Genomic DNA, 19758 nt, shown 5'->3' on the forward strand with positions numbered 1-19758 from the left:
GGCTTCAATATATATAAACACAACTTTTAGCAACTTATCACGACTGTTATTGTGTACAGTAGGGTATGTTTTTTTCTGTATATGCATAACGTCAGAAGGTTCCCTAAAATGGCGATCGTAGGAATGCTTTTTATCGGAATAATTGCATTTTTTGGAGTTTAGGATTAACATATGTATTATTCATGCCACAGAATAGGAAAACAGACCCACAAAAAGACCCCTGGCAAGACATTAACGGTAGATATATATATATTTGATATATTTTCATTAATTAAAGGGCAATAACTGTTGTGTAACTACTGACCCAATTCATACATATTTTGTGCATGCACCATCACATGTGATATGTTAGTGTTATTTTTGGACCAAAAATAAATGAAAAAGCACTAAAATTGTAATATTTTTTTCCATATATCTCTAAGTCTCAACAACGTGTTCTTGGGGCCGAAATATCATACTAGAAAAGGCCTTTTGTTTCAGTTCTGTAAACACATATCAAGGTATAAACAAGAGCTGTCACAGTATGTGACGAATGCCCCCGAATGTGACATTGACCTACGAACAAGGTCAGTACATGAAAAGTTGATCTTGCCTTTATGTGTCAAATACATATGGCAAGTTATTTTAAATTTCCTCTGAACATAAAAAAATACCACCCATACTTGACAACCTACACTGTTATATCCTTATATTCAGAATTCCCTTGTGAATAAACACTTAGTGTATCTTTCACCTTAGAGGTAGGGACATGGGTCTTGCACAGGACACGTCGTCTTCGTATGTGGAACACATGTAGCAAGTTATTTTAAAATCTGTCCATACAAGGGAAAGTTACAGCCCGGACACGACAACCTATACCCTATGTCATTGTATGCAGCACTCCATTGTGAATAAACACTAAGTGTGACCTTGACCTTTGAGGTAGGGACACGGGTCTTGCACGCGACACATTGACTTGGTATGTGGAACACATGTGGCAAGTTATTTTAAAATCTGTCCATACAAGAGAAAGTAACAGCCCGGACACGACAACCTATACTCTATGTCCTTATATGCAGCACTCCATTGTGAATAAACACTAAGTGTGACCTTGACCTTTGAGGTAGTGACACAGGTTTTGCACGCGACACATCGTCTTGGTATGTGGAACACATCTGGCAAGTTATTTTAAAATCTGTCTATACAAGGGAAAGTTACAGCCCGGACACGACAACCTATACTCTATGTCCTTATATGCAGCACTCCATTGTGAATAAACACTAAGTGTGACCTTGACCTTGGAGGTAGGGACACGGGTCTTGCACGCGACACGTCGTCTTTGTATGTGGAACACATGTGGCAAGTTATTTTAAAATCTGTCCATACAAGGGAAAGTTACAGCCCGGACACGACAACCTATACTCTATGCTTATATGCAGCATTCTATGGTGAATAAACACTAAGTGTGACCTTGACCTTTGAGGTAGGGACACGGGTCTTACACGCGACACGTCGTCTTGGTATGTGGTACACATATGGCAAGTTTTTTAAAATCTGTCCATACAAGAGAAAGTTACAGCCCGGACACGACAACCTATACTCTATGTCCTTATTTATATGCAGCACTCCATTGTGAATAAACACTAAGTGTGACCTTGACCTTTGTGGCAGGGACACGAGTCTTGCACGCCACACGTCGTCTTGGTATTTGGAACACATGTGGCAAGTTATTTTAAAATCTGTCCATACAAGGGAAAGTTACAGAGCCGGACGGACGGACGGACGGACGGACGGTGCGATTTTAATATGCCCACCTTCGGGGGCATAAAAAAATATTAGAAAAACAGCCCTGTAACCTGAAATGAATCTTCACAATATCTACCTCAAGATTTATCTATGTCTCTATTTGTTTAAGCATGGTATTTCAGGACTAAAACCAAAATAAACAAGAGATGTTTGTCAAACATTATGCCCCCCTGAGCGCCATGTTGTCAGGATTATATGGACAATTGAATGAAATATGCATGAACCGAAATGACAGCTGAATTGTCACTGGCATTGGATGCCGTTGAGGCAGTTTTAAGATTATGACCATTCAAAGTGTGAGGATAAAGTGTGTTATGACCATGACCTTTGACTCTATGACATCAAAATCCATAGGAATCATCAGCTGGTCACCAAAAATCTAAATGTCTAGTTTGAGGGCCATGGGTGCAGGCATTGACAAGTTATCACATAGACAAGCTTTTTTCGTTCAAGGTCACTGTGACCTTGACCTCTGACCCGATGACTCCTAAAATCATAAGGGGTTATCTACAGGCCAGACACAACTCCAAGTCAGGTTTGAGGGCCATGGGTGCAGGCATTGTCGAGTTATCACTCGGACAAGCTTTAAAATTATTTTACCCTTAAAAGTCACTGTGACCTTGACCTTTGACCCGATGGGTCATCTAATAGTCAGGCCCAACCTTCATGTCAAGTTTGATGACCATACGTCCAGGAATTGTTGAGTTATCACTCAGACAAGCTTTGGTCTACCGACAGACTGACTGACCAACCGACCAACCGACCGACCCACATGTGCAAAGCAATTTACCCCTCTTCTTTGAAGGGGGGGCATAAATATAGGGTACGAAATGACTATCTTAAGGGTACGAAAATACCAAAAATCGCAGGGTATGAAATGGTCATGCTAAGAACTGACTAGTTTTCTATCTTACCACTTTCCAAAGGCTCTGTGCCGGCATCGAAACGTTGTAGTTGATATAGCACGAGACCTCCTGGCACTGAGGAGTCATTGGGGCTGCCACATCATGGCTGAAATATGTAGTTTTGCTATTCACTTGCTGGTGAAAACTTTCCTCAATTTCTTAAAGCTGCACTCACTGATTCACTGTTTTAAGAACTTTTTGTCTTGAAAATAGCCAAATTTTGCTTAAATGTCTGAAAACCGTTGATAGAAGACTGCTGATAAAAGATCAGATCGCAGTTTTTAATATTTAAAATTGATGTTTAATGGCTTAAATCGATACTAATCCTATAAGAATAATAAAACTTTCGTCATTTTTCCAAACAACTGAGATGTCCTATATGACTGATTTGAAAACAGTGATGCCAAAACGGCTGATTCTGAGACAAAAAATGAAAATGTTGTCAATCTGTGAGAGTGCAGCTTTTAAACAAACATTTGCATCAAAGTATACTTAAACACCACATGTACAACTCTAATGGTGAAAGGATATTTATATCCATCATCATCCTCAGGATGATGCAATAATTTACAGAATATTACATGAGACACAAACCTGTTGAGTGCACTACCAGACAGATCAAGGACCAGTTTTAACACATGATGATGCAATAATTTGAATATTACATTGGAAACAAACCTGTTGAGTGCACTGCCAGACAGATCAAGGACTGGCTGTATCACATAGCCATGTTGTTTCACTGGCTAACAAAGATTTTTCCTATTATGTTTGTAACAATAGGTTTATCTGTAAGGGCATGTGATATTTATTGACTGTTAGAATGTAAGTGTTTCGCAGAGATAAACCTGTTAAGTGCTCTGCTAGGTACAACATGAAGCAAGCTGTATCACATGGCCAAGTTTTATTGGCTGACAATTTTTTCAAACTCTGTATTATATGTGATGTGATATTTATCTATTGTTATACAGAGACAAACCTGTTGAGTGCTCTGCTGGAAAGACCATGAACCAGTTGTATCACATTGCCATGTTTTACTGGCTCATTGTGATATTCATAAATTGTTATAATTAAGACCAATCTGTTGAGTGCTCTAATGGAAATACTTTGATCTATTTGATGTGATATTTATCCATTGTTAAACGGAGACCAACCTGTTAAGTGTTCTGCTGTAATGACCATACACCATTTTTTATCATATTACAAAGTTTTAGTCGTCTTTTGTGATATTGTGATATTTATCTATGTTTATAAGGAAACCAACCTGTTGAGTGCTCTGCTGGAAAGACCATGCACCAGCTGTATCACATCACCATGTTTTACTGGCTGTACTGGATCGTCAACAACCATCTCATCCCTGTAAACAAATAGTTCATAAATACTTGACAGACTGACAACATGCTGTTTGATCGTTTTAATTAGTTTAGTCACAGACAAAGCACGCCAATGAAACACTCTTCTTTTCATCATTTACACAGGTGGCAGGGATCGCGATTTTTTCATTTTTTATATATCAATCATAAATCCACAAGCAATACACGTCGCTAAACACGCTAGTCCATCATCCACTCCAATGCAATACAAACGTATTCCTCTCTGCTGACGTCATATCATAAATGTATCATTGCACGATGTTGAAACGACGTCATAAAACAAATATTGCGTCATAAAAATAATATTAATTATGAAAACATGATTCTTTTAAGTGAATTAGCAAGTAATGAACCAATATATAATAAAATGCTCCAGGCAGCTGTATTCCACTCTCGTGGATTTTTGCAGACTTTGATTTTACTGGGCTCGCGCCTCGTGATATGCTTACTATGAATGTAATTCATGTATTAAAAAACACCACACCTGACCAATAGTCCTTATGTACCTCCTTTCCCAAAAATAACACTGCATTTTTTCGCAACAATATTTCAGCCCACGATTCAGAACAACAAAAATCGTGATTCAAACTATCCAGAAATGCATATTTTTTGTAGCAATATCGGTGCAATTTCTGGCTAAAAACGAATCCACTAAATGCCTATACTTTCACCTGAATCCAAGCTACAAAATATATCCAGAGCACCTCAAGGGAAATTCTTTTTTTTTGAGTTGATAAATAAGCATATCTTAATCTCAGGAACTTTTTGAAGTTGTCTTTGAATACTGTGCATCAAGTCTTTGCCATCAGTTAACAATGACGCACGCCTTATAACCTGCTTCAGCTAGTGCCCTCATTTCTGATTATAAGGATTGATCGCATTTTTCATTCATTTATGCTGTATGAACGCAGTACAGCACGGGAGCAAATTCCATGAAGCACGGAAGCATAAATGCAAAAAATAAAAAGATCAATACTTATATTAACATTTTGAACAATTATTCATTATGATTAAAAATTAGCAGTTTCTTTTGCAATTGAGTTTTTCTTCTCTTAGAGGTGTTACCAAAAACTTATGATTGTATAAAATAATAGCTTATATTTGTTGTATATCATTATTTAAATGATGTCCAGCTAATCCAATTAGTGCTCAATATTGAAATAAACAATGACGTCATAACTTCTTGCATGTTATACAATATTAACTCTTCAAGTTTTATCTTTACAAAGGACTAGGCAAATGTAACTATTTATCCACATCCCATACACTTGAGATGCTTCCAAAACAAGACAAGCACAAGATACTTCAACTTTTCTAAAAAAAGACAAGCTTACTTACCTGTCTGGGTGTTTAACGATCCACCAATTATTCACGTCCTTGAAGTAGTAGCATGTGACCTGCTGCTGGTGGCTGGATCCCCGCCCGTCCTTGTAACGCACGGGATACACGTGCGCGTGGGAGTGGAGCCAACATGGCTTCCCGGGGCTGGGGTCGTATGTGTGACGTAATGTAATCTGAGATCCGAAGGCAACGTACAGTGGCTGGCCTTTGGTCAACGTAGCTAAGCCTCCCTGTAATTCAAAATATAGAAATATGACAGTGGTATAAATAAGCACAAGCTTTTAATAGCGATTGCAATGATCTGGCAGGTGAAGGGCTTAACCTATTTCAGTTATGGGTTCTGAGGGCTGTTGAGGCACCTGATGGGGGTGAAAGGGGGTGAAGCACACTGGCACAGAAGCAAATCTGGCTTTTTAGATGAGCCTTCAAAAGGGCTCTACTGACTTCAAATTTGAAGCAAACTGGAGTGTCGATACTTAACTTACAACAAATAAAGTTACAACCAAAATCATCCAGTTAACTTATTTTATTTTATTTATTGTTTTTGGTCCCAGAAGCCATTAGATCCACAGATCAATCACGTCCCTGACTTGTAAATCTTTCAATTCAGAATTTAATTCAGCAGGGCTTTTTTACATTTTTAAATGCCAAGCACTAGGAGTACGAAATTGGGCTAGTCCATCAATATATGAAAACATCTCGTTTGTATGGTGTTTGTATCATTACTCAATTCATTTTCAAACAGGAAAATAATAATTGCATTTGGGGTACCATTCATTTTCATGCAATGCCAAAGTTCAAATTTTAGTATGTAAGGCATCGTAAAGCTTTGTTACAATATTCCAGTAGTAGTTACTACCAGAGCTACAGAAAGGGGTCATAACTGGCAAAAATTTGCTTTCATATGTGCCAATTAGCAAATACTATTATTGTTATAAGGGTGTACCATACATCGATCCGAGATGCCAAGATAAGCTCCGCCCCCTTAGATATTGTTACTATGCGCCCCAAGCGTAAATTCAAAATGGCGGCTCACGCGCTGCTACGATAGCATCAGAATCCGATTCTCTCGCGAAGATTTCGGACAATATATCAATTAAATATTTACCAGATCAAGCCAAATTATCGGGAAAGGTGTAAGAAAAGGGATTAAATTACTTTCTACAAGGTTATATTCATGACATTAAAGTTTTGGAAGAGGAAATATCTGCCATGTTACCGCGAGATGCTGGCCTTCAATGAGAAAAAACGACAAGCATCATATGTTAAGTGTCGATGTGGAGAGGGATTCCATACGATATAGGTATTGCTCATGAAAACCAGGGTATGTGAATTTCCAATTGTATTTAACAAATGTTATTATACTAGTAATTTTATTCTTAAATATACATTGTGAATTATAAGCAATTTTGGATCGCCATGTCTTTTACATTTCATGCCGTAATTCGGAATGCGAAAACAAATTTTAAAATATTTTCAAGTCGTCGAGTAGAGAAAGAAGTAAGATACTGTATGTTGTATTTCAATTTATTGGTTTTCATATTTCTAGTTACTGCCTCGTTTTAGACATTTAACATCTGGAAAGTCAAATGATACTTCATGGGTCAGTGTAGGATAAACACATGCCAATTTCACAGCATGATATCATGCTTTTGTTTTGATAACTTGTCAACCATCTCTGCTTTCATTTTTTTTTATAGATTGAGCTGTCATTGTTCACACGTGGTTGGCTTAATCAAGTCACTTCAGGAACTCAAGTTGCACAACTTCACCCATGTTCCTGATCAACAAAGTTACACAAGTATTCCCCAACAATGGAATGTGCCAAAGGGATCAAAGATCAAGCCAGTTCCAGTGAACCAAGTCATAGTAGCACAGTCGGAAAAGGAAACCTGTCCTTTGCCAGATAGATACACAGACCAAGTTTACAAATTTTAAATCTAATTAAATAAATGAACTACAAACACACAATTCACTTTACAATGCTTTATTCCAAACATGAATAAACTAACAGTTATTCAATTATATCAAAGAAGCAGAAATAAAATCATATGATTCCTGTATAATATTTAAACAAATTTTAACTATTGATTCTTTGAGCAGAACTATATCGACATTTACAGTTTGTTTAAATTCCCACCAGTTGCTTTAAAATCTGAATTTCACAACACTTTGATGAAAGTGCAGACTGTTATTCTTCAACTTGGACTTCTTTTTGTGACAACTGTTCTTTTAGGGAAGCATTTTGAGCGGTATAAAGTGCAAACATCCAAAGGTGACGTCCCTGAAAATAAATGCATAATACATTTTACATTTAAGACAAGATGTTTAAAACTGACTCCTACCATTTCTCAAGAGTGTGGGAATACCTCTGTTTGAAATGCAGCACCTATTGATTTACCGAAAGAGTTCACACCGTTAAATACCACACAACCTGTGAAGACCCAAGTAAAACAGAACTGACAACAAGATCATAGGCATTGTTAGAGTGTTGGTTTCACTTACATGGACATTCGGTCTGTGTTTCTACTCCTGGTACAGTGTCTGCAGGATCCTGCAGGAAATTGTTGTTATGTTGATATATTTATATGCAAATTTACACACAAAAAAACTGTGTAATTTCCGTGTAATAATGTTTTCTTCAGTTCTTTTGAGTGTTATTTTCTGTAACATACAAAATACTTGTATTAAAATATATGTAACTATAATGCTGTTGTTTTGTATTGAAAAAGGAACAGTGGCATTTTAAAAATGAGTAGAAGTCTACAAAATAATACAGTCTCAGTTTTGCAATTTATCCTACATGGTACATGTTATTCAAGTCTTCCGTGCACTCCATAAAGATAAATAAAACTCTAACGCCCAGGCATGTGATATCTTGTATAAAATGCACACTTGCATTTTGTGTATAAATGCTGCCATAAGTTTCCTTTCCAAGTGACCGCTTTGTGGGGAGTTTTCTTGAAGATGTTATTCTCCAGCCATCAGCTGATGGTGGGTCAGGATACTCTTAAGATGGTCCATTTCCTCCATGAAAGTGCTTAAATATGCATAATAGTAAAATATAATTAGTGTGACAAGACTCCACAATGCCAGTCAGTAACATATTATACATATTATACAATAAAACAGTAGTTTAAACTTGACACATTCATAACCTGATGGAAACTGTCAACTAGCATGATCTCCATATGGAGGTCAATATTTAGGACACAAGAAAGTAAACAAAATAAACATTTGGCATGATTTGCAGAATTCAGAATTATAATTGAAATGATTGTATTTTGATCGCTTTACGATAAAACCAAATTTTAATTTACTAACCTTCGAGCAGACATCTTCGTGCTTGTTTATCCTGTTGACATTCAGTTTCTCTTGTGGCCGTCCACAGGCTTTAATCCAGCATTTGCACTTCTCAATATCGGATTATATTAAATTATAGGTCGGAAATCGTTTAAATCGGCCTCCATTTAGTCCCTCCGGATACCTTAATCTGCATAACATATTCCCCATCCGCATCGTTTAACCATTTTCACAAATCAGTCTTAAAACTTCAATAAAATGTCCGGTTGTAAACAGTTATCGCTGCTGTGTTTGTGGGTAAAGATGGCGGACGGGACTCGGTGAATAATTTGCAGCTTTCTCATTGGTCAATAATGATTAGTTTGATTGACAGGTCGGATCGATGTATTACCTAGTTTCTAAGATTTTCAAAGTGTTCCTTTTGGTTGCCATGGAAACCAGAGCAAGGAACCCTTTCTTATTGAAGGCATCTGAAAGAGGACCACCTAAGGAACATTCCTGTGAACTTTGGTTGAAATTGTCCCAGTGGTTTAGGAAAATGTTGACAACGACATGACAGACAATCACCCTGTCACAAACGCTCACAACATACCAAGTTTGGTTTAAATATCTTAAGAAGAATTGAGTAATGACCAAGTTTGAAGTTTTAGCACAAAGAGATGGATACCGAGGCCAACGACCATACCAGGGCTACGACATACCCCAATATATAGACTGAACAGCTTATAATTACTATGTATTGATTTGAAACTAAACTCAGTCTTTACCTCAAGGCTAGCCTGAAAAGCGCTGGTCATCACATTATCATGGGGCCCAGCTTTCGTCAGTGTCGACAGATGTAGATAGAATATGTACACATAGAGGGCGCAGGGAACCACTCCAAACATACACACACGGGCTGCTAGGTGCTTTACCAGATTAGCCTGAAATATTCATGTACACATGGATTAGGCAGGGAAGCACTCCAAACATACACACACGGGCTGCTAGGTGCTTTACCAGATTAGCCTGAAATAATCATGAACACATGGATTAGACGAGGAACCACTCCAAACATACACACATGCTGCTAGGTGCTTTACCAGATTAGCCTGAAATAATCATGTACACATACATTTAGATGGCACAGGCCACCATTCCAAACATACACACACAGGCTGCTAGGTTCTTTACCAGATTAGCCTGAAATAATCATGTACACATAGATGGCGCAGGGAACCACTCCAAACATACACACACGGGCTGCTAGGTGCTTTACCAGATTAGCCTGAAATAATCATGTACACATAGATGGCGCAGGGAAACACTCCGAACATACACACACGGGCTGCTAGGTGCTTTACCAGATTAGCCTGAAATAATCATGTACACATAGATGGCGCAGGGAATCACTCCAAACATACACACACGGGCTGCTAGGTGCTTTACCAGATTAGCCTGAAATAATCATGTACACATAGATGGCACAGGGAACCACTCCAAACATACACACACGGGCTGCTAGGTGCTTTATCAGATTAGCCTGAAATAATCATGTACACATAGATGGCGCAGGGAACCACTCCAAACATACACACACGGGCTGCTAGGTGCTTTATCAGATTAGCCTGAAATAATCATGTACACATAGATGGCGCAGGGAACCACTCCAAACATACACACACAGGCTGCTAGGTGCTTTACCAGATTAGCCTGAAATAATCATGTACACATAGATGGCGCAGGGAACCACTCCAAACATACACACACAGGCTGCTAGGTGCTTTACCAGATTAGCCTGAAATAATCATGTACACATAGATGGCGCAGGGAACCACTCCAAACATACACACACAGGCTGCTAGGTGCTTTACCAGATTAGCCTGAAATAATCATGTACACATAGATGGCACAGGGAACCACTCCAAACATACACACACGGGCTGCTAGGTGCTTTACCAGATTAGCCTGAAATAATCATGTACACATAGATGGCGCAGGGAACCACTCCAAACATAAACACACAGGCTGCTTGGTGCTTTATCAGATAAGCCTGAAATTATAATTTTAATCAATGAAAAGCCATGGAACCTTTCACTGGATGGATGGATGAATGGATGGATGGTTGGATAGATTGATACTCTTTCCATAAAGAAGGAAAAAATAAGCTCATATTAAGATTTACAAGTGATAATTTGATATAATAACGGTCTGTCTTTACTTACATCGGATCGTGAGAAATCTCCGATCATCCTCCAGTAATCTTTGCCTGCCAGATACACAATAAGTACACCTGTGAAAAACCCGACATACTTCACACTGAGGGCACACGTGAACCCCAAGCCCGTGACACACAACCAAAACCACCACATCAGTGAAAACTCCCTGGGAAACAAAAGAATACACATTTCATATACACTCTTGAAAAACTCACTGTATTTCACTCTTAGTTTGCACGCAAATGCCATGCCAGTGAAACCAGCCCCAAATATCACGAAAAAAATACTCAAGTCAAATCTCAATCTCGATCTCAAATCCTTTTACCTCATCACGTCAAAAATTATGAAAAATCATACAAGTTTTATGCACAATTTAGCACATTCGGTCAAAGAATGTATGGATTAAAAACTTTGGTAAAAATGCCAAAGAAAACATTTTCTCAGCAAAAATTGCACAGCTAATTGTTTTTTTAACAATAACTCAAGTCCAATGTTATGCTCTATAATAAGTTTTCTTTGAAATATAAATTAAAGGTTTTGATTAAAGTCTTCTATGAAAAATAATGTTTTAAAAAAGTGGAAAAAAATGTACATTTTTTTTTATGATTCTTTATGATTTGTGGTAAAATGAGTCGAGATTGAGATTTGATTAAAATGTTTTTTGGTAATATTGGCGCAAGACATCAGTAAAAACTGTTAGGTCTGCTCATATATTTTTGTTCAAACAAAGTCAAGCAAATAACAAAACTTTATTGTGTGACATAAAATAATTGGAAAAGTGGCTATTGCAGCTTTAAACAGCATTACCCATTTTACATGTACAGCAGTCTAGGAGAGTGAAAGCGGTCTAGTGATCAAGCATGGTGTCCATCTCTAACAGACAAGGTCTTGAGTTTGAGATTAACCACATTTATGCAGCATATACAACAGTCTAGGAGAGTGAAAGCGGTCTAGTGATCAAGCATGGTGTCCATCTCTCACAGACAAGGTCTTGAACCACCAAACAGACTCAAGAATGAATCACATCAGCTTTAAAGCTGCACTCTCACAGATTGAATGTTATGACACCTTTTTTTTTTGTCATTGATCGAGCCATTTTTTTTAAGGAAACCTATGATATAAGACTGCTGACAAAAAAAACAGATCGCAGGTTTTCATATTTATGTTCAAAATTTGATGTTTTATGCATTTTTCTTAAAGGGCTAGTAACAGTTTTAGCCATAAAACATTAATTTTCGAATGAAAATATGCCATCTAATCTTTTGTCACAAGTCTTATATAACTTGTTGTTCAGATATTTACACAAATATTGGCACAGTCCAAGGAAAATAAATTAGGAAAGTTTTCAAAACGGTAAATCTGTGAGAGTGCGGCTTTAAAGCGGTCTTCACAATTAAGCTAAAAATACATTGGTCTCCACTGACAGTCTAACATGTCAACTGGTCGTTACTAAAAATACATTGGTCTCCACTGACAGTCTTTACATGTCAACAATGATCGTTACTAAAAATACATTGGTCTCCACTGACAGTCTTACATGTCAACTGGTCGTTACTAAAAATACATTGGTCTCCACTGACAGTCTTACATGTCAACTGGTCGTTACTAAAAATACATTGGTCTTCACTGACAGTCTTACATGTCAACTGGTCGTTACTAAAAATACATTGGTCTTCACTGACAGTCTTACATGTCAACAATGCTCGTAGCTAAAAATACAAGTAAATGTTTACCTGTGAGCAAGGTTACGGAATTTCAGGAACCCAAGCAGAGCAATACACATAAAGCACAGCAGCATCCCTTCCATAAGCATAAACCTCGACTGGACCAATAGGGCGTTGTCTGAAGGTTACATACAACTATTATGTTAGCACAAAAATAAATGCATTATAATGAGTCAGCTAACCAAATATAACCTTTGGACATCTTAGGCCCAAACAAGGGTGTAACATCTTGTTCATAAACAGGTAGAGTAGGTTTTGTTTTTTTAATTACTTATTTTTATCGGGCTGTATGTAAGAACGTTATAGTGGTTTGTGGTGGTGACATTAAAGTAATCTTCAGTATAATAATATACAATAAAGCTTTTTTTTAACTATTTTTAAACTATATTTTAAAACACACACAAACAAGACAGACAATAACAATGTTAAAATCAGTGCATATTTCGTGGGTGGATCAGGTTACCCATACCATTTTTTTGTTTTTGATAGGCCTTTTCAAAGTTTTATTCAAATGATTCATGAATGCCAAAGGTTGAAAAAGGCTTCATTTTAAATGCATAATTATAAATAAATGGCAGCAAAAAAATCCAGTTTCGGAACTTGCCAGTTACCATACCCAATAATATGAATGACCCAGCCAGTAGGGCAGCCCATCGCGAGAGTCCCAGCTCCACGGCTATTTGGTACACAAGGGGGACAACCATGCTGCCACACACTGCGGGCACCAGTCGTACCTCGCGTACTGGGTAATCCGGTGGAAAACCTTAAAATATTAAAAAGGAAAAAATAAAAATCCCATTTCATCATATTGCAAACGACTCCCTGCTCCACAGCTATCAAATTATATAAACGGAGGGGGGGAACACAGCTGGCACAAGTTGTGTGTGGTGTAGGGGGGGGGGGATAATATTTAGTTAGCAAACTTTGATTTTAAGCTGCATTCTCACAGATTGGTCGATTTGACAATTTTTTTCATTTTCTGTCTCAGGTTCAGCTGATTCAGGCAACAGTGTTATCATATCAGTCATATTGGATAACACACAATAGAACAGATCTCAAGCCAAAATTTTCATTTTTCTTAAAGCATTAGTGGTGCTTTTACCAATAAAACATGATTTTTTGAGCATAGATATTAAAAATTGTGATAAGGTATTTTATCAGCAATCGTATATACATGGTTTTACACAAGATGTGGCTCAACCCCCAATTTTTTTTAAACAGTTGTCAATCTGTGAGAGCACAGCTTTAATGTGCACCAAGTTTCATCATTTAAATATCTTTGACACTTTCTGAGTTACGGCAAAGAATAAAGTTTTTCAACAACGCACCAATAGATACATACGACACACACCATAACTTTGACAAAACAGATGAGGTTAAAACACATGCATTAACCATAACCATCCGTTTATCTTTCTTACCTGCTCCAATCCTATCAAAGCCAATGTCCCCTTCAAAGCCCATGTAGCCACCTGAAAAAAAAAATAATTATTAATTCATCTTTATACGCTCATTTTGCATGACACACTGCCACCCCATAAAAGTAAAGTTGTAAAAGAGTTGCTGGAGGGATATGGCTGGGAAGTGCTTCATCATCCCATGTACTCTGAAGACCTTTCTCCCCTGATTTTGATCTGTTTCCAAAATTGATTTTTTTTTTCAAGGAATCCGTATGATGAACTAGAGTGTGCCATGAAGAGGAAGGTCCAACGAATCAACTTCAGTTGCCTAGCAACTGGTATCCAAGCATGGCTAAGGAGATGGAATTCAGTTTTTTCGCTCCAAGGAAGATTACTATGAAGGATTATAAACAGGTAGTTTTTCTGTTTATCAAATATAAAAAGTTATCAGGAATGGCTCAGTAATTTTTGACTGACCGCGTATATGTAGCATTTATCTCCAGCTCTTCTATCTGAACATGACAACTTTAAATAGACTGAGCCTTAAAAAAATAGAACATTTGGTTTGGGTTACTCGACCCTACCTCGAAATAGTTGCCGACCTTACTAATTTTAAGGTTAGTTGGTAAAAATAAAGTATACATATATTTATTAATTGCTTTCCGGTGCTTAAAGCTGCAGTCTCACAGATTTACCATTTTTACAACTTTTTTTTTTTTATCTTGGAAAGAGCAAATTTTTGCGTAAATATCTGAAACCTTATGATGTAAGATTGCTGACAAAAAATCAGATCGTAGATTTTCATATTTCCGTTCGAAAATTACTGTTTTATGGCTTAAACCGTTACTAATGGTTTAAGAAAAATGCATAAAACATCAAATTTTGAACTTAAATATGAAAATCTGCAATCTAAGTTTTAGTAAGCAGTCTTATATAATTGGTTTCCATGGATTGTAGCAAAAATTTCATTTCATTGCTCGTTTCAAGACTAAAAATGAAAAAAGTTGTCAAATGTTCAATCTGTGAGAATGCAGCTTTAATAGAGATATTTGATATTTTGCATTTGGTTTTAAAAATTAAGTCGCTCTCAAACATGCGGCTGGGACACGATTTCAATAGCGTCATTTCCGAAATGATGTTACGAATACAAAATGGCGTGTTTTTTTCTAAAAAAAAGTGTTATTAAATGACTTTTCATTCCAAATTTTAGTCATATAATGAAAAGAAAAATTGTTTGGTTCAGTGTTAAACAGCAATATAGGTGAAATATAAACTTTGGTGCTCACTCGGTGAAATATATAATGATCTTACACTGAAACAAACTTTTTATATAAAAATAAATTAAGTGTGTATTCTAATATGTGCTTTTAACCTTTAAAGTTTTATACAGAATATTACTTTAACACAATTCTCCAATGATGACAATAACATTCTTACAAAAAGCCTAAATATATAACATGCAGATTGTGTATTTTAAGGCGCATCACCTGCAAACGCCAGGATCATTTTGCCCAGGGGAGGGTGGGTATCGAAGAAGAATATTCTTCGCAAGTAGAGTGAGACAAACTTGGCAAAATGGAGTTCGTCAAACCTGAAAACAACAGAGATAATATAAATAAACAAGAGATGTTTGTCAAACATTAAGCCATGTAAGCAACGCTTTGTCAGAAACGTAGTTGAAGGAATAAAGGTTTGTTTAGCAATAATGCAGTGATTGTCAGAAACGTAGTTGAAGGAATAAAGGTTTGTTTAGCAATAATGCAGTGATTGTCAGAAACATGGTTGATGGAATAAAGGTTTGTTGAGCAATAATGCAGTGATTGTCAGAAACGTAGTTGAAGGAATAAAGGTTTGTTTAGCAATAATGCAGTGATTGTCAGAAACATGGTTGAAGGAATAAAGGTTTGTTTAGCAATAATGCAGTGATTGTCAGAAACATGGTTGAAGGAATAAAGGTTTGTTTAGCAATAATGCAGTGATTGTCAGAAACATGGTTGAAGGAATAAAGGTTTGTTTAGCAATAATGCAGTGATTGTCAGAAACATGGTTGAAGGAATAAAGGTTTGTTTAGCAATAATGCAGTGATTGTCAGAAACATGGTTGAAGGAATAAAGGTTTGTTAAGCAATAATGCAGTGATTGTCAGAAACATGGTTGATGGAATAAAGGTTTGTTTAGCAATAATGCAGTGATTGTCAGAAACATGGTTGAAGGAATAAAGGTTTGTTTAGCAATAATGCAGTGGTCTGATTGCAGATCAAAGGTCACTCACAACAGACAGTCACATGTCAACTGTATTCTCATAACAACTTAAGAATAGCTTCGGTCATCCAATACTATTCTTTAATCTGCACCCTGTATTGAAATATCATAGCATCAGTCAAAAAAAAAAAAACTAGGAATAAATTAAACTTGAGTTAAACACTAAACATCTTACACAACTGCTCGAGGAACGCCAATCTGCCATGTTCGTGTTGCCAGGGCGGCCAGAAACAAAACAATTTGCATACAATCCACTTCCAGCTTCACTGTAAATGGCTGCTTTTCATCCTGTTTCTGTAAAAGTGAATTCTTGTATACTGACAATATATCGCACTGTTCAGTGCTCCAGCTAGGCCTAAATAGCAGGTTGGGGCACCTCTCTGCCTTTTTCCAGCACCCTGCTGCCTTTTTTCTACAGCCTGCTGTGCCCTTTTGTTTGACAGAGTCAATTTTTGAGAATTAAGTATCAGCTTCACTGTATTAGCTGCATCTCATCCTGTTTCTGTAAAATATACATTTACTCAATGAATGTACATTTTTAATCAATTACCAGTTCAAATTCTAAAGGGTACCTCAATGCCTGGTCCCTTTTTTAAAAAGGGGCGACCTTAACAAGAAATGTACATAAAAACATTAAAAAATTCAGTTAAATATTTTTCGAATGTCTCAAATTCATTTAAATGTTTCACTTTTAACAGATTGATTTGAAAAAAAGAAACAACTGGACAATACGTTAGTGAATAAGATGGCTTGATATTCAATATAGTTGTCAGTGATAATTTTTTAATTTAAAACTTGCACTCCCTCCTAATATTTTTGAATACAAGTAGTTGAATATCCTCAGGCGTGTAGCTGTATATGCGACAACACAGGTGCATCCACATGATTCTGACAAAAATAATCCAAAAACAAATCAGCCCAAGTTGCAGTATGCATACTTGCCTACATGATCCTTAAACTGTCCATTTTCCAGTACTAAATAAAGCACCTCAGAACACCCAGAATGCACCAGATTGGACCATGGTTTAAACAAGAGGCCCAAAAGGGCCTATGCTCTACTGGCATGGCTTTTGTGGTCATATCAATCCAGAGCATGTATGTATGGGTAAAAGGCAACAGACATATAGTTTATGTTTTGTGTTTGGGTTACATCTGAGCCCAGAAAGTATTGTAAGCAGATTAGTTGCATGAACTATTTTAATATGTGCCAAGTAAAAGTCATCTGACAAAAAAAATGCTTTCAAAACTGTACTCATAGTAAAATTTTCTGTAGTTTTAAAAGTTAAAAAAAGTTGGTCAAAAGGTCAAAGTCAAGGGCATCCTAGGACAACATTGATCAATTTGAACAAACATTCACAATCAATTGTGCTGAGATGGATGCACGAACACACAAAAAGATTTTCAAACCTTTCCAGATTTATGTTTACCAAACCTGTGAACCCTGGGTGTGGCCATTAATGACACCAGGTGCATAACTTAAACATTCACAACCAATTTTGTTAAGATAAATGCGCAAACTACAGAACTTAAAGCTAAAAAATGGCCTTTGGGCTTTCAACAAGAACAAGGCAGAGTAATTCACAAAATCAACTGCAGAAGCAAAAAGCAAATTTTCTCTCAAAATCCTAGACTTGCAAATTGTCTCCCTTAACTCTAGACTTGAATTAACATATACATGTAAACTTGGCTAAAAATAGAATTCGCTCATGCAGACCTGGCTAAAAATAGAAAGCATTTCTTTAAAACTTTCATGGCCCATAATCTAGGCATTCATGGGCGGATCTTGCTGGTTTTCGAAAGGAACCAAGCTTTAATGGATATCTAGATACTGTACAAGTTTCATCGAGATATAATCAAAACTGAAGACTGTATCGTGTTCACAACCAATTGTTTACACAATAGTATTTGTTATACTATCAAGGGCCATAATCTAGGCATGCATGGGCGGATCTGGCTGGTTTTCGAAAGGAACCGAGCTCTAATGGATATCTAGATACTGTACAAATTTCATCGAGATACAATCAAAACTGAAGACTGTATCGTGTTCACAAGCAATTGTTTACAGACGCACGGACGCACGGATGCACATACTACGTACACATTACCATCGCATAAGCTCTTCTGGCCTTTGGCCAGTAGAGCTAAAAATCATCTGAGGGGACATGCCACCAGACCCCCTAGCACAATTATGAATCCACAACATCATGCATAGAGGACTAGCTCCACCCCTGATGCTTTATTACTGTGCATACTTCTCATTGTCATAGGGAAGTATTCCTGGCAAAAAAAAATTGTCAACTCTCGAGATCATACAAGATATAAAAGAGTGCTGTAACCTTACCTGCTTCATGGGAGCTTAAAAAATTAGTTTTCTGCGGAGTAGGTTTTAAAATGTTTTAAAACTAAAAACAGAAATCAACAGGCAAATAAATTTGTTCATACTACGAATATGTTAATGTCCAAATTCTATTCAATAACAATTTCAATACCTTTGAATACAAGACCATAACGGGTTAAGTTAAGATGGAGGTTTGTTGCGGATCCGTGGTCAAGTGGTAACACACTTGACTGTCAATCCAGAGATTGCAGGTTCGATTCCCCACTGCACCACTAAGTGTACTTATCGACTTCCGGGAGGGACGTTAAATTTGGGTCCCTTGTGTCAGTGCTATACACTGGTGCACGTTAAAGAACCAGTGTAGCTCTAACCAGGGTTACACAATATAACACTCTGGCTGTGCACTATGCTACAAAAACCTAAAATGACTAACAAGGCCCAAGTGCAAGCATAAACAAGCTTTCACACACCTGCTTCGTAGTCTCCGTCTTTTCCTCACTTTCACTTTCTTTGTTTGTTTCTGCCATGGTGATAATGGCTGCTAAGTTAAATCTGAAATATTACAATAAGTAAAAATTATCAGTCTGCGAAATTATTTTTTTCAATTAAACTTAAAAGGACTTGCTCATGTTTTGGCACAATTTTTTTCCCAGTAATGCATCTGAAAACAATATATGTTATAACTATTTTACTCTTTGATACTGAAATTGCAGAAAAAATAAAAGTATAAAAAATATTATGGTTTTAGTTGGGTGCGAACCAAAGTTGGTTCAGTCAAAGAAAAATTTGAAAACTGACAACAAAACCTCACACCCACAATTACTCATACACGAACTTCAGGATAACTTAACCTTAATGCCTTTTGTTAAATCACATTACTAACACTTTTCAAAATCATGGACTTCAAAGGTGATATTTGAGCATATATCATCATTTTTAAAGAGTTCCAGCTGTCAGTATCATAGTTTTATCACTCCCAATGATTTGCCTTACTTTATTTCGCCGTATAAAAAAAGTGCATTTTACAACAAGAGCTGTCACAGAGACAGCGCGCTCGACTATTCAGCCGCTTTTCGGTGTATGGATTGAAAAGGTTTGGCGAAACATGCATGGATCACTGTTAAATTAGATTT

The 19758-nt window shown here is 36.9% G+C and overlaps 1 protein-coding gene and 1 long non-coding RNA gene across 2 annotated transcripts in view; both read right to left on the reverse strand.

Moving 5' to 3' along the window:
* LOC128223825 (protein O-mannosyltransferase 1-like) overlaps window positions 1–19176 on the reverse strand; it is a 92367-nt gene extending 73191 nt beyond the window's left edge. The window contains exons 1-11 of the mRNA XM_052933245.1: window positions 19096–19176; window positions 16463–16581; window positions 15514–15617; window positions 14048–14098; window positions 13243–13389; window positions 12636–12744; window positions 10909–11068; window positions 9472–9627; window positions 5399–5631; window positions 3952–4044; window positions 2700–2796 (exon numbers count right to left, since the gene is read on the reverse strand). Of these exons, the coding sequence (XP_052789205.1) occupies window positions 2700–2796; window positions 3952–4044; window positions 5399–5631; window positions 9472–9627; window positions 10909–11068; window positions 12636–12744; window positions 13243–13389; window positions 14048–14098; window positions 15514–15617; window positions 16463–16581; window positions 19096–19152 (1326 nt within the window). The 5' untranslated portion in view covers window positions 19153–19176. The remainder of the gene's footprint in view (window positions 1–2699; window positions 2797–3951; window positions 4045–5398; window positions 5632–9471; window positions 9628–10908; window positions 11069–12635; window positions 12745–13242; window positions 13390–14047; window positions 14099–15513; window positions 15618–16462; window positions 16582–19095) is intronic.
* On the reverse strand, window positions 7373–9099 carry LOC128223829 (uncharacterized). The gene is made up of 3 exons (XR_008259366.1): window positions 8726–9099; window positions 7907–8441; window positions 7373–7685 (listed from the first exon to the last, which is right to left on the reverse strand). It is a non-coding gene; the product is annotated as an uncharacterized LOC128223829 (long non-coding RNA).
* Window positions 19177–19758: the final 582 nt, after the last annotated feature.

The sequence above is a fragment of the Mya arenaria genome, chromosome 17 (genome assembly GCF_026914265.1).
Source record: "Mya arenaria isolate MELC-2E11 chromosome 17, ASM2691426v1".
Taxonomy (NCBI): Eukaryota; Metazoa; Mollusca; class Bivalvia; order Myida; family Myidae; genus Mya; species Mya arenaria.